The sequence below is a fragment of the Myxocyprinus asiaticus genome, chromosome 5, assembly GCF_019703515.2.
Source record: "Myxocyprinus asiaticus isolate MX2 ecotype Aquarium Trade chromosome 5, UBuf_Myxa_2, whole genome shotgun sequence".
In the NCBI taxonomy this organism is placed as follows: Eukaryota; Metazoa; Chordata; class Actinopteri; order Cypriniformes; family Catostomidae; genus Myxocyprinus; species Myxocyprinus asiaticus.
The window spans coordinates 11,470,013-11,486,643 of record NC_059348.1 but is presented as its reverse complement, the minus strand read 5'-3'; the positions used below and the strand labels follow the sequence as shown (position 1 = coordinate 11,486,643).

Below are 16,631 nucleotides of genomic sequence, written 5' to 3'. Positions count from 1 at the left end.
ATGGCTTTTTAATTGCATTATTTCAGGTTATGTAGATTGCGTCAAAATGTGTAAATGTTCCAGCATTATTATTAACAGTGTTGTTAAGAGCATAGTAAACAATAGTGTTACCAGTGTTTATTATGTTAATTATTAACATTCATTATTCCAATTTTGTTAACAACATTGTTCCCATCTTACAGTTTTATTCCTTATAGTTGGGTGATCTACCAAAGCTTTGCGAAACAGTTTGATCGAGTCATTTAAAAGAAAAGGTTCAAAAGAACTATTCGTTTGCGAATCATCACTAATTCACATGAGCACTACTACTGCTAGACCACATCTCCGAGTTTTATAAAAAGATGTATATTCTGCAAGAAAGTGTTTGTTCTTTAATTGAAAACAAAGATGTGCCTGGTAATCACTTTGCTTTTGAATGAACTTGGCTACGTTCTGTGTTTTCATCTTGCCCTTGTTTCCTATGAAATATTTACTTGCGGTAAGAGGCTTATTATTTGCAACTTGAGCTTTTCTGATGCCCTACATTTTATGGATGTGGAAATCAAAGGTGCACTCTGTTTCTTGTAATTCAAACATAGAAAATTATATGTTAAAGGAGCTCACAGTGCAGTGGTGTATAGTGTGAGCAAAATAAGAGCTCTTAATTCATCGCCACCCTCTTGATTGGCACTGATTTGTTCCATTTTAAACAGGCCTGTGAAGAGGGAGGCATGACCATCTCACTATACACGCATCGCTAAAGAGAGACTGTGTTGATCGCCTGGGCGAGAGGTAGCATGATTGCTGATTGCTCAGGGTTTTAATTATGGAAATCATGAGCTCCTAAAAGTTCTCAAGGCAGCGCGCTATTATTGTGCTAATGGCGAAAGTCATAAAAATGGTAAATGGAATTTTATGTTGTACTACACTTCTACACAGTTACTTAAAATATTCTATGATCACTTGTGGTGGTTAGTGGTAAAATGGTACAAACTTGGAATGTAATTACCATTGTGTCTGCAATCAGAGAGCATTTCTTGTGTTTGGTGTGTTGGTGTTTGCGATCAGCGTAATCATCTGCTTGAGTTGCATGAGATTATCAGGTACAAATGTAGCCGCATTGTAATAGCATGACTGCAAAGAGGTTTTTCAAGCTATCAATTTTTCACATTACATTAATCGAATCAACACACATAATGTTATTTTACCCTGTTTTACCACACTTTTGTTTAACCACTGTTTGACCATGTTGAGATTGTTTACATGGGCACCAGAAAGCTGTGTATTTCAAGAAAGTTTAAAACACGAATGCAAGGTTCACGTTTACATGCACTGTGTACCCTTACAAAAATCTAAACTAGTCACAAATTTGCAGATCATTATTTTCACATGCAAATGAGCTTGTGATTCGCCACAAATGTTTGCCGGAAGTTTGCAGCTCTTCACAAGTAGTGGTTAACCTCCGGCAAACCTTTGGCAACAATGGGCAATTTGTCGCAAGTTTGCCTCCCCTAATAGACGCGCCCTGCGCTGCACTCTTCCATCACCCTTCACGGGATCGCACCTATTCTCCATTCCATTCGTAACTCTCAATGAAACTTTTTCTGAGCAGCTTTCAGAGTCTTTCAAGCACCTTATATCTGATATCTCCTCTGGATGGCCACTATCTCACAAACAAATTACAGCTCGCAATAGCGCTGTTCTCGTGAGACAAACGCGCTCAAATCTTTTGATACAGCTTCCAACTCGCTGCGTGGACACTACTGTACATGGTTGGAAATTAAGGGGAGCTTGGGGAAAAAAATGGCATTAAAAATCATACACGTGCTCCCAAAATTCAAAATGTGGGGGCAAAATATGCCCTTGTAATTAATTCTTTTTTCTTTTCTTTTTTTTATTTGTAACCTCCGATATAGTTGATGTTGATGTAATTTTTAGAGTAAGACATAAAACATTCTCAGACTTAAGAATTTGTATTAATGAATTGATTAAATTGCCATTTTGAAATAAACGGATAAGACAGTTTATATTTTCAGTTGTTAGAAAAAATTAAGCCCTCATAAAGGTAAAAAATGCCCCTGAAAATCAAATACAGGGGACAAATATTGACATATTTCCATTTTTTTGCCATGTTGCTCATAACAATTGTCGGTTGAGGGCTCTATTTTGCAGCTGTTGTTTTAAACAACCGTTTCTGCACAATGTCAGTCTCAATAAAGCTCATTTGTTAACTTTGAAGTGTAGGGTTTTGGAAAAAGAGGGTGTGGATAATTCAACGGCTCAGTCCCTGTAGGTATAGCTGCAAGCCGGAGATCTCCAAATGGGGGTGGAATCTCTAAAATGGGGCGTGATTTCTCCAGCAGGGGTTGGAGTTACTCCAAAAGGGGGTTGCGCCAACTCCAAAAGGGGGCAAAACTTCCACAGATGGTCAGGGTAAGGTAAGGTAAGGTAAGGGGCTCCCTATATCTTTGCTGGCGATTTGGAGCTCTGTCTGCACCTATACACTTCCCTCTCAGTCTCGTGGGAGTAGAACGGCTGAAATCACTTACAGCACCTTTAAAGAATACTATAAATGCATTTAAAAAAAATGTTAATCAAATCGAATTACATTGTGAATCATTTTAAATTTGCAAAAATCGTTTTTCAATAGAATCGAAAACCTTTGAATCGTGAATCGAATCCATTCGCTTTCAACCCAAAGATTCACACCCCTAAAAACAGTGCTTACATATTTAAGAGCACCACTTTTTTGCAAAAACCCTGGAATAAGTTGTTATCTTAAGTGCATGTAAACGGGGTCATTGTCTTTCAATGCAAGATGTCATGTACTTTACGACTGCCACCTGTTTACCTTTTTTTTTTTAGTGTCATCACGTTCTTTTAACTGGATTAACACATGATTATGCTTTTTTTACACCATTTTACCACACTTCCAACACTGCTTGAAGGATCTTTCAGGCAGGTTTTTTTGTTGTCATACGGTACATTCTACTGAAAATGTGAGTTAACTGTCGTGATGTCGAGAACCTCACGATTGCCATCCGTTATCTTTCTTAAGAGTTGTCAAGATTCCATTAAAGCGATAACCAAGTTTCACCACACTTTCAACACTAGAATGCTTCAAACATCTCTCAGGCAGGTTTATTTCTTGTTGTTCTCAATATGGTACATTCTCCTGAAAATGTATTCTATCGTTAACTGCAGAGATGTTCATATATCCTCATCTTGCATTGCTCCTTGAAATGCTCTTTCATTGGCACATGCAGGTGGTGATACAGACCCGCTTTTGGGTTAGTTTCACTCTGTAGCTCCGAGTCTTGAGTTCAGAGACCTTAAGTCAGACATTTTAATTACTTTGGTATTGAATTTAATTGATCTTGGCCATGTAGATTGTCCTTACTTCAGCTGGCAGGGAGGGGTTTGAGGCTTTAACCACTCATTAGTTTTGCATGAACGAAAGAACTGACTAAATATACTCTTTGATATTTCATCCTAATTCCAATTTAAAGCTCCTTTAATCAGTGTAAGGAGGGATTTGATGATGATTTTTTACTTGCTTGTTTTGTTTAGCTTTTTTTCCATGAATATGGTTGGGAATTGAGTATTCATTCATATTCAAAACCAGTTATATTATTAACAAAATGCTGTATCAAAATGATTTTCATGACATTCGGTTCCATAAACCTTCTGAAAAAAATAAACAGACATGTCTTTCTATGTGTTGTCTTCACTAGTTACATGCAACAGCAAACATACAGCACAACCAGTGTATTTACTGATTTGCGAACAAAATGCTTTTAATGAATAACTCAAAAACGAGTCTCAAACATTTTGTCTACTCTGAAACGAGTCACAAACTGAATCAGTCAGAGCAGTTATCACTTAACATAGGCTAATTGAAATAAACCAAGAACCATTATGTTGTACTCAAAGGTGAAGTATTTAATTTAGGGCTGCTAATCGATTAAAATCTTTAATCAAATTAATTACATGGTATGCCGATTCATTAATTTAATTAATTGCAATTGATCGCATATATAAATATTTGCTTAGAAAGCCATGCGCAATGCGCAATATTTTTACAGCTTTTTAAAATCTTAGTTAATGTTCATTTCAACATATACTAATACATTTCTCAAATCAAAAGTTGTGTTTGTTAACATTAGTGAATGCATTATGAACTAACATGAACTTACAAACAACAATTGTATTTTTATTAACTAATATTAACAAAGATTAATAAATGCTGTAAACAATATTTTGTTAACTGTTTGTTCATGATACCTTATGCATTGACAAATATTAACAAATAGAACCTATTGTAAAGTGTTTTCAAAAAGACAATTCAAAAAGTGGCTTTAGTTTGCAATATTTTGTTTATTTCCATATTATTGAATTTGTGCCATGTTTTGTCTGCTGTAGGTGAGTGTGGTTTGTTCTCTGTATAACTGCGTTGCCCAAAAAGCTGAAGTTTCGCTTACTGCCCCCTGGAGAAAACAGATGGTACTTCAAGCTTGAATTGCTCAGATGGAAGGAATTTTTTTTTTTTTTTTTTTTTTCTCAGATGGAAGGAATATTCCTTATCACGGTCCAGGGACATGATTAAATGTTTTTAATGTGTTATTTTTTAATATAATTAATCGCACTGGATTAACGCGTTAAATCGACAGCCCTGGTTGAATTACATCACCAAATGGAACTGTGAAAAATAAAGACTGTTTTCAAAGAGGTTTCCCACACAGCCCCTTTGTCTGCCATTGTTCGAACAGTCAGTCCCGCCTCAAACTCTCGCCATTGGTTGAAAATGAAAAATAGTAAATATCAGATCTGTGCTTAAGGCCTTACACTTTACATAAGTGCAATCACTGACTGGTTTTTGTTTGAAAATATATAGTTAGAAATAGTTTTGTTTTACTAAATTTTACTTAAAAAGAAATAAAAAGATGTTGCCAAAAGTAGTGTTGTTTTTGTGTATTTTTGGTTTAAAATGTGTATATATACAAAGTATAGTAGGATTAAATATTTGTTATTTTTTTAAGAATCATTCAAGTGCTAAAGAATCAAGTGCTAAAAGAATAATTAACGGAATTGTTGGAGAATCGGCACCATTAAGTGGAATTGGAATTGGAACAAGAATCATTACATTTCTTACATTCCCATCCCTAGTCCTTGAACTTGAGCACTGTCCCTATCATTTCTTCAGTGTCTAAGATGTGCTATGAAGTTGTTTTCCTGTGCTGTTACAAGCCATGCTAAAAATGTAATTGTCCTCTTAGATAATGCTTCCAATGACGTAAAATTATTGAAGGGTTTGTTTTTGAGTGGGACTGCACAAGCTTTTAACTGACTGCGTCGCTTTATCTTCTATACGGTAACTAAGGGATGCCATTCAAATGCAAGAAGGAATTATGTTCTTGGAAGGAGAGGAGGGTAAAATGCTGAGGAAGATTGGGGGCAGAAAATTAAATGAAAAAGAGAGTCTCGCCAACCAGCGGCCACTCTGAATATTGACGCGACTCTGGTGATAGGGGAAAAAAATTACAAATTTAGTGGCAGTTTGTGTAGGGTGATTTCTCACCGTTTTAATCTATTCATATTGTATGTATATTTCATTGCTAAAGCCCTGTTTTGTCATTTTATCACAAAAGACATTTTCTTGCTGTGTGTATTTCTGTTTGATACATATGAAGTCAATGCAGCAGAATTGTTTCACATATACACATTTCAACAACATTGAAAACATGAATAAATTAACTGCAATACAGTAAAAACATTGGCATCTTGGTAATTTATGTGAAATTAAGTACATTTATGATATTATAATCACTCCTGCATGTTAAAATAATTATTTTCCGCGAACTAGCCGCAAACTTGCCGCATATTTGCTGCTCGTTATTTTCATATGCAAATGAGCTCGTGATTTGCTGCAGATGTTTGCCAGAAGTTTGCAGCTCTTCACTGGTAGTGGTGAACCTCCGGCAAACCTTTGGCAACAATGGACAGTTTGCCGCGAAGCGGTTTGTGTCATAAACATTTCCATGTGAAAATTATCTGTGGCATATTTGCAGTGAACTCAGTTTTTGTTGCCATCTTCTTATTGTAGTCATGATTTGATATACTTTTATTGTGATAGAATTATATAGCGTTGTAGGATGTGATAGAGATTTCTGTGATGGGGGTGTCAATTACAAAAATCATGGTGGATGGTAAAAGGTATTGGTCATAATTTTTAATTGTGAAGATTAATTATGTGCTTGTGCAGCAAAGCTACCCCATCATTTCCCCATCATTCTCTATGGGTGCATACACTCTTAATGTACATCCTTTACTCTTTATTTTTGCACTAAAAAGCATCCTGTCATTGTTTTGATATATATAATGGCACAACATACCAACTTTATTCCAACCAGAATCGCATTGCACATCGCATTGTAATTATAAATTCCAAACTGAGAGTAACTTCTCAGGAGGAATGACTGCATTAGTCATCTTGAATTCATAATGTGAAGGTTACTATTTCAGGTTAGATTTTAATTATTTTCCACAATGTCCTCAAAGTTTTGCTTAGATAGTGAACTCAAAGAGGTGGCGAATGGCTTTCTTTTGGTGTCCCAATTCCATCCCAAGTGCTCAGGTGTTACTGTGAATGGCACCCTGTAATTTTGTGGAGAAAATGGAGTGATGATGGTAGTTGAAGATGGGCCTGTAAAGTGTTTAACTGTTGATCTGTGGGTATTCTCCATTCACTCACCACATGACTGATAGGACACATTATGGCCTATTGTGGTTGTGGTAAATGTGCGGTTGTCACGCCAACTACATTTTCTCTTGTATATAGTGAATAGTGAGGGAACAACTGAAATATGTAGAGGAATGAGTTGCTGTGGGTGCTGTATGGTTCAATCCAGGAAAAAAAAAATCTTAAATCTTAAAAAGCAAAGGATTCAGGACTGTGACACTAAAAATAATTGCAGTATCACACAAAAAGCATCTTTAATGGTTAATGAATGTGATGTTTAAATAATTTCCATTTGGACTACTCTTAGTTTAACTCAAAGATTATTGGATGTAATACATAACACGGCATATCATGACTCCTTGGTAAGATCTGCTAACCTGAACAAATCACTTGGGGTATGATGGAGATTTTCACATCCCTTCATTTGTCATCTAGTCTTTGGAGAACCCCGTGTTAATCGCTAACAATGAAATGGAGAAGAGAATAAAAATGTAAGTATATGGCTTAACTTGTGCAGAAATTGGCTCAGGGTGAATCTTCCTGCCATTTAATCAGTCTGCGCAGAGAGAGTGCTGACACAATTTTCCATGCAGGAAAATCTTAGGTTAGATCATTGGTTTTCTGATTGACGCTTGAGCTCTGTGACACCACCCCAGTGCCAGCGTACCAGCAGCTTTACCTGCATTTCAAAACTTTTCAGTGGCTTTGCCTGGTGTTGACACCCCCACCTGACATGGGCATCCAATGCCTGTCTCCTTTGCGCCGTGGCTTGTGACAAGTTTTCTGCAACATCGCCGGAGCTGAGAAAATGACATTAAATCCTTGAGGGGGAGACCCAGCCTGCCGTAGTCTTGTCAGGGATTGTCATGACAAAGTGCAATGCCTTCGAGAGGCCCCCACTGAGAATGTCGAGAGTATCCAAGGAGATCTCCTTCACGCCCGCTCTACACCTCTCTATGCGCGTTTGTCTGCTAGATAATTACCCCTGCTTTTAGCAGAAAGTATGTCCTCATTTTTTTTAAAAGCTAATATGGAATACCTGGAGCCCCTATGTTGTAATTGAGACTTGCATTTTGAGTATCTATGTTGTCTTGAATGTAAAGCCATCACATTGATCAAACGAAGAGAATATTTGAGAGGACATAGATACTCAAAATAAATTCACATTGAATTTGTGATATTAGTTCTGCAGATTTTTCAGTCCATGTTTAATAGTGTAAGTGGCCTCCAAATTGCAAAAAAAACCCCAAAAAAACAAACAAACTCTGCTCCACGACTTCATTTAACTGCAGTTGAACTTTAATTTGGATGCAGCTTAAGTTTTATGTGTGCCCTCCTCGTTTACTATGCATGTATGTATGCATTATTTAGTTTCTTACGTCTTGGCACTGATAATTGAAAAAGATTCCAGATAATATGATCTTGAACCTCAGTGTTGTCATTCTGAGGATCTGTTTCCTCTCGAATGTAAAGTTTTAATCTTGATCTTGTGGCAGTGTGATTGGTTTTGCAGATTTTACTCTCTACATTTGATAGAGTAACCGGTCTCGAAAATGCAAAATGCAAAAAAACAGTTCCATGTCTTCATTTAGCAGCGTTTTAACTTACACTTGGATTAAGCTTTACATTTCATTTGTGCCAACCTCACTTGCTATGCGTGTATAAATGCATTCTTTATTCTTTCCCATCTTGGCCCTGACAATTGAATCTAAATTAACATTCCTGCTCCTTTATGTTGTCCTTCTTTAAGCCTGTCAAGAATACTTGGAGGCGAACCCTGAGAGGTCAAGCAACACTCACTAGCTGTCAATCTTCCTGTGTGACCCGCCCGCCCTTTTCTTTTCTTCCCTATTCATTCAATTTCTCCCTGTCTTAGAAACCAGGACTCCTTGGCTATTTTTCCACCAGTGGCCACCCCAGCCTGAGAGAGGAAGCTGGAAGCAAAGTGATGAATCTCACATTCACAAACAGACCCATATTTAATGTTAAGGCTTCCTGGCTGCCGCTTTTTTCCCAGCCATTCATTTTAATTATAATTTAATTGCCCTCTTTCCACTCGGATAACATGGGAAATTTGCACTCATTTTTACCCTTTACTATAATGATGACATCTGTCATCTTGTCTAGATGACTAGAGGAGATTTGTAGTGAGATATAAAGGTCGTTATTCCTCTTATCTTGACAAAAATGTAGAAAAATTTGGCAAATAAATGTCTCTTATTTATGACCGATCATATTTAACCCCAATCCAGCCTCTCGGAATTACCCTAGAATCCTAGAATTTGCATTATCACGGTTTGCTGACTTTATGGAGGAATCAGTTATGAAATTGGTAATTTTGGAAAAGTTGAACGTGGGGGCAAACATAAAGTTTTTGCCCCCTAGGTATTATCACATGGAATTAAATGTTTGATATTGCTGGTTTGTCAAATTTTTTGCATGTTTCAGTTATTTCATGCATGTGAAAGTGACTCTCACTCATTCCTGATTTCTCCCTTGGTACAAATATGACGCGTCAGTCAGTAATGATGCAAAGCTCTCTAATGCTAATCGCTTAATCCTTTTATTTCAAGTCAGAACAAATCCAGTCCTAAATCTGCAAAACAAAGTGGTGTTTAGCGGGATGATAATGGTCTGCTCCTGCTATTTAAACCTCTAGACATAAAGCGAGCATGTTCCTCAGCAGGGTGAGGGTTTGAAAATTCTAATGAAGAGAAATAAACCATGTCGGGCAGACGGTGCAGACCCTCACACTCCTTGAGACCCCCACCGTTCCCCCTCCACTCCTCCATGCCTCCCGTCTGCCAGGATCAGCGTCTCGGCAATCTCAGCAGGATGTGGGATTTTCCTGCAGGTTATGTCCGTGATTGCTGATTTACTGAAGTACAGCCCAACGCCATCCTCAGCCACACACAAGACACCCTGCTTGGGGATTGGCATGGCTTACTGCAAAATACTTGGAATCTTGATCCTGTAATCTAGTGAACTAAGTGGATTTCCTTCCTGAATGCGCAGTCAATGATAAGGCCAGTTAAATTGATATGATCAAGCTTTGATTAGTCCAATTAAGAGTATTTGCAAGAGGTGAAAAAATGTTCAGCCCTCTGGGTCCATGAAAGTTAGCCATATTATTTTGTGTTAAACATGCTCCTACTAATTACTTCAATGCTAAATATGCTTAGACAAGCCTTGGAGTGTTTGATTTCATAGATGTCATCCAACAACATTGCTTCCGCCTGCCTATTTTAACATTGCCCATGCTCTCTTTTGTCTTCATTCTATGCCAATGTCTGATTTTAAATGCTTTCAACAAAAGTGTTTCCAATATTATTGTTTTTTAAAATTATAATTTGAAATAATCAGAGCCTTTACATTGTAATTTAGATTTATAATTTGTAAATCCACATTTGAAAGTCTAAGCAGCCTGAAAAACACAGCTACATATCTTTATTTAGCTGTATTTGAGCTTAGATGCAGCTTTACATTTAATTTGGGCCCGCTTCACATGCTACGCTTGTGTTGCTATGCTATGCATGCATTCTTTATTAATTTTATATGATCAAGCTTTGATTAGCCTAAGTAAGTGTATTAGTGGATCGTTAGAGGCGATTAGCCTTCTGGGATTATGAAAGATAGCCATGTTGTTATTTGGTGTTAAAAACGCTCCTACTAATTACTTAAATGCTAATAAATGGACTTAGACAAGAGATGGAGGGGTCAATTCCATAGATGTTGTCCTTAAAACATTGCACAATACTTCCATTTGTGTTAGTTCTGCAGTGTCTGGTTTTAAATGCTGTTAACAAAAGCATATTCTCTATTATTTTGTCAAATGCTAATATGAAATATGAGGAGCCTTTTTGTTGTAATTTAGACTTGTAATTTGTTACATTTAATTACATTACATTGTAATTACATTACATTTAATATTGTTATAGGCCTCCAGTCACATAAAAAATGCAGCAATATTCTTTATTTAGCTGCATTTGTGCTTGGATGCTGTTTTATGTTTCATTTGTGCATGCCTCACTTGCTGTGCTTGCATGCATTCTTTTTTTATCCCCTTTTTCTCCCAGTTTGGAATGCCCAATTCCCACTACTTAGTAGGTCCTAGTGGTGGCGCGGTTACTCACCTCAATCCGGGTGGCGGAGGACAAGTCTCAGTTGCCTCCGCTTCTGAGACAGTTAATCTGCGCATTTTATCACGTGGCTCGTTGTGCATGACACCGTGGAGATTCCCAGCACGTGGAGGCTCAGGCTACTCTCCACGATTCACGCACAACTTACCACGTGCTCCACTGAGAGCAAGAACCCCTATTTGCAACCACGAGGAGGTTACCCCATGTGACTCTACCCTCCCTAGCAACCGGGCCAATGTGGTTGCTTAGGAGACCTGGCTGGAGTCACTCAGCACGACCTGGATTCAAACTCGCGACTCTAGGGGTGGTAGTCAGTGTCAGTACTCACTGAGCTACACAGGCCCCCTCGCTTGCATGCATTCTTTATTCATTTTATACGTTTTGATAAGCCCAAGTTTGTGTAATAGTTGATGGGAAGAGGTGAAAAATATTTAGCCTTCTAGGTGCATAAATGTTAGTAGCATTGTTTTTCAGTTTTAAATGTGCCCCTGCTAATTATTTAATGATAAAATAGCTTGGACAAGAGTTGGAGTGTTTGATTATATATAATTTATATCCTTAAAGCAATATTGCTTCCACCTGCCCATGTCTGATTTTAAATGCATCTGAAAGGAAGAAAAAATATATATATATATTTCCTGCAGCAGGATTCATAATGAAACTTAATTAAATTCTGTCTTCTGTATGTGTCGTTTTGTTCGAACCTTTTTCATCCTCTCTTTTAATCGGCATCAGTGGAACTCTGAGAATGGCGTAATGTTCATCTTTAGGTTCATTATAAAATAATCACGGTGCTCAGTGATGAGGAACCACGCTGAAGCTTTGGTGAAGCACACTTCAAAGTGTGAAATTCCGCAGGCAATGCAGATGAGTCAAACCCATAAACTACCTGCACTATACACACTGTGCCATGTGAGAGAAGGGGCGGTGTTTGTTGTTTTTTGGAAAGATGAAAGTATTATTTAGTTTGTGGGTGGATGTTTGTGTGTATGTGCACATGTGTGTCAGTTGGTATAAATTTGTGGGCAAAGTGAGTTTGACATGCCATTCATCTTCAACGTTTGACATTGCGCTATAATGAGCTCTGGCTCCCCAGGGTCTCGAATAGTAACCTTTTCCAACACAGACAAAGCAGTTTGAATGTGTTTGTCCCACCCCCACGAGATAACAAAAGCAAACACACACAAAGAGAGGTGTTTTTAATAGTTTACCGCCCGAACCAGTTTCCAGAGTAATTATTATCTACCACGGGGTCGGTCGAGGGGATGCGGGAGATGATGAGAAATGAAGGAAGTGCCTGTAATCTTTATAAACACAGTGAAATTACAAGTGCAAGTCTAGGCGTGTGAATGCCACTCAGAGGTCCAAAGATAGATTGTGACTTCCCTTAAAACCCATCTTACCCTGAGAATAGACCGCGTCAATGCGGCATATTACGATTTTTGCTTTCGAAATTCAGCTTTGGCAAAATGTTTCACCTTTCACGGCAATCATTTAACAAGACTCAACCTCAAAAGACTTTTAACAGCTCTAAATTATACAGTACAGTTTTAAAACAATGTTTTAAAGACATTTTTTTAGTAGGCTTTTAATTTGAACCACTGAAGTCTACATTTACCCATTTCTCTGACTGTTAGTGTGCTCATAATCCTGCCGTTGATTTAAGTACATTTTTGTTAATTTTTCTTTTTCAAACCCCTCAGTATTTTGGCAACGTTAGTGCAACGGACATGTATGACGTAAGGTCAAGAGGTATTGCTATTTCTTGTCTAAGTGATGTAATGATATAATAATAATCACATGACCAGCTGAATATAGTGTCTTGTTATTGGACACTTTCATGCATGGATTAAATGAATCATGTCTGATTGTGAATAGGGAATATTAACAATGGCATCTGTAACTGAAAACTACTGATTTTGAATTATGTTGCATCCACACCACTAGGTGTCACTGTAAGTCCAAGAAAAAAGTTACATAAGTTAATAACAGATTTTGGGTTTAGTGCATTTCAATTGTTGGACACATGGAATTGACTTTGTAGATCCTAATTCACATTAGAGATTTGTAAAAATATAGATTTTCAAGCAAAATGGACATTATAACTTTAATATAAAGAAATGAATCAGAATTGAAATCATATCAAAATCAAAAGTTAACCTGTATCGATAAACAGCCCTAATTCACATTGCTAATAAAAATGTCTTTTCATGTATTTTCAGATGGAAGATGATTGGTGAATCTCGAAGAACAACAGATCGCTGACATCGACTTGGCCTTCATTCTGTTTTTAATTCTCTTTTACAATCTAAACTATTGTTCACCCTTCGATAACCAAAATGGCTGCTTCACTGTGGAAATGTCCCTTTGTGCATGGACTTTTGTTGACTGTGATCTTTCTACAATGTTCAGAAGGTGAGACCATCTCTTGTGTGCATTTATAGGGTTCTGAACTACTGTATAGACTGCTGTAATCATTAAGTGACACTCCTGAAATGTTGAGACATAACCGTATTTGGTAAACTTGGGACACTTTCTTCACACATGTCATTGTGTTGGGTTAGTTTGTAAATTTAATTAATTCTACTTTGATTCTATTATTTCGCAATCGCACATTTCTGCAGGCAAAAGCAGAGAAATCTCATTCAGGAGGAATTTGATGTTATGCCTGTTGAAGTGTTTGAAACCCTGGTGCCTTAATTATCCAGGCACCTGGGAACAGCAAGCGCATGCTTTGGCTTGCCGCCAAAATGACGATGATGGAGTGAAATCAATATTTGAAATAATCTTGTTCAATTTTTAAATTTTGTATTTTATTTTAGTCAACGAGTGTTTGGTTTTGATTAGCATGTGATTCAAAACTACCGATCTTGGCATGTTTGCATAATCTCAATCATTATTTCTTGCTTTTTCGCAGTTTTCGGAACAAAGTTGATTTAGTCACACACTTGAATGCCAAACATTAATTATACAAAAGCAGCAAATCACATTTTAAGTAGGGACTGGTTTGGTTCAGATTCATTCTGCTAGAGCATAGTTGAAAACCATATTTTTTTTGGTTCGCAGCATTTAAACAACTTTCTGTCAGATGTTTTTGTTGTTTGTATAATTCTAATTGTGGGCAGGGGCGGACTGGCCATAGGGAGAACCGCAAATTTGCATCCCCAACGCTCAACAACGTTTGGGCCAGCGACACTCCAGGGCCGATTTCTCTTCCCAGTCCGCCCCTGATTGTGGGCTAATGTCAAACAAATTAGTGACCCCTACCCCCCTCCCTTTCTTGGCACTGCCTTTAGTGTTCAGAAATTGAAACTAAATTTTTGGTTTCTCTTGATGTGAAGGATCTCAGCTCAATGAATGATTACTCACCAATCCATCAATAAAGGAATGTGGTGGGATCCTCTGAAAATATCTAATTTATCCACAAGTCATTGAACATTACGCAGAACCCTCCTCGAGAGACAGAGAGAAAAAAAAACATACCACACATCAGTTCAGCTCTTCACAAAAGGGTCTATCACACTAATTGTTTTCTTGTGTGTTTGATGGTAGACTTTGTGATCAATCACACAAGAACCTTCAAAACATGCTGAATGAAATTCTAGAGTTTTCTATTTTTCATCTTAATATTTTTTGGTCCATGAGAAATCCTAACATTTATTTGAGAAAAAAATAAAATAATAATAATAATAATAATAATTGTCACTCAAGTCATTAGTTGACAGATTTCTGGTGGAGATCTGTAGTAATTTATTCATCAGTTAAGTTAAACTTGTCTTTAAATATACAGTGGGGTCCAAAAGTCAGATCACACTGACAGTTTCTTATTATTTATTTTTATTTTTATTCACATTGAAAATTTGGATATTTTTTTTTACAATGTAGACCAAAAAAAGTTATCATGTAAAATAAAATGAGAAAAGTAAATAAAAAATAAAATAATGTAATAAAAGAAATATTTAAGTTTTCAAATCAAATTTTGAACACTTTTATGAGAATCATACTCATGTTAATTTTAAAGTTCAGATTTCCCTGTTTCCATTGAAGCGTAGTCACAAGCCGTCACAGACTTTTATATTTTAAAGTCCATAATTGTTTATTTACTGATTTTCCCTTTTTTATTTTTTTCTCCCTTTGATGTATCTTTCCATTTTGCTGTAGATTACTCCTTCATCTTTTGGTGCCTCATACAGTCATATTCATATATTTGTATGTATGGTAGTAAGCACAGACATTGCGAATTACAATGCAACTGTATAAAGCAGCCACATTTGACTGCAGGATGCATTAACACCTGTCGAGCTGCAGTAATGGGTGTAATTATGATGTTCAAGGCGTGCTGTATATGGGAAAGTGTGTTTTCGTGTACATGTGAACATATGCATTTTATAGTAATAGTTGAGTGAATCAGCTGTTTGATGTAAATTGTGAGAAGTCAAACACACAGAATGAGCAATCTGTCATCACAGTGGAGATGAAGATCATTATTTGCTGAATATTTGGCTCGAGGACAGAAGGTTTGAAGCCACTGAAGCATTGAGCCATGAGCATGAGCTGTATGAAGAGTGATAATGGAAATGTGCAAATCAAAATATTAAAAGACTAAATCTCAGATCTCAGATTAAACATGCGCCTGTGATAAAAAAATAAATAAAATAAAAGGCTCTTCCAAAGGTATTATGTTTTATGATTATTATTATTTTGAAATAATACTCAATTTAAATATTTTGTTTCTGTGTTAAGTGCTCTTCTGGTTTGTTTGGCATATTTTCCAATAGAATGGTAGTTGATAATCTCATAGTCTGATTCTCATGGATTGAGAGGGATTTTTGGCAAGCACTGATCGCTGTGCTGTAAACGTCCACCCTGGCAAACACTTTCATGCTCGGATTGTCTTTGTTTTCTTTTAGCTTTCTGTAGCTTGCTGAATCATGGGGGTATGTGACATGGCTATCATGAATTATCACTGCATTGCCATGGGAGAAGCGCGCACAATGGATGCACCAGTTCACCAACATAAATCGCACCAAGATATGATTTATCCATCATACACACTGTTCTGCCTCAATGCCAATCATCCATGAAACAAGAAAAGTCTTATCTCCCGCTACGTCCGACAGGCCAGGAGGAATGTGTCTCAAAACAACACAGCTTTGCTTTTGTGATCTGGGTCTTATTGTATCACAGTAAACTCATTCATATTGATTCTCCAGGAATGTGTCGTTCGTCAGGGGTCCCTTCAGTGAGGACCCCCCGCTCACCTCAATATCTGCAAACTTCTTTCTTCTCTTGGCAAACAGAGATGATTTTTTTCCTCCCTGATGAGTTCAGAGTAGGTTCAGAGTGTTTTTGTAGGAATATTATGTCAATGGTCAGATAATCAGCGCATGTGTTTTTTGTTGTTGTTTGTTTTGTTTGTTTGTTTGTTTGTTTGTTTTTTGTCTGATATTTCTCACAAATTTTGGAAATTGGCAGGGTTTGGATCAGACAGGAATTTTCTTGGCACAAATGAAATGTGAAATGTCACAAACCTATTTTACTTGTATAATGTCAGTGATACATAATATTCAATGAGAAAAAAAACTTGATTTCATCCATCAGGAATTGATTGATATAATTTTTAAACAATAAATATTGAAATGGTTTGTTTATTTCACCCTGTTTAGATTGTCATAGTTTAAACATTGATCATTTCAGCCTGATCTCATAAACATTACGTGACCATGGCAGCATTTTTGTAATTGGAAATTACGTGCCTTATTGCTCGTTTGGCT

At 36.9% G+C, this 16,631-nt stretch overlaps 1 protein-coding gene across 5 annotated transcripts in view; it reads left to right on the top strand.

The window, feature by feature from the left end:
- LOC127440710 (adhesion G protein-coupled receptor L2-like) overlaps positions 1–16,631 on the top strand; it is a 176,845-nt gene that overhangs the window by 12,810 nt on the left and 147,404 nt on the right. For all 5 annotated transcript variants that reach the window (XM_051697455.1, XM_051697456.1, XM_051697457.1 and 2 more), the window contains exon 2: positions 13,080–13,272. In XM_051697455.1, coding sequence (XP_051553415.1) covers positions 13,197–13,272 — 76 coding nt within the window. In that variant the 5' untranslated portion in view covers positions 13,080–13,196. The remainder of the gene's footprint in view (positions 1–13,079; positions 13,273–16,631) is intronic.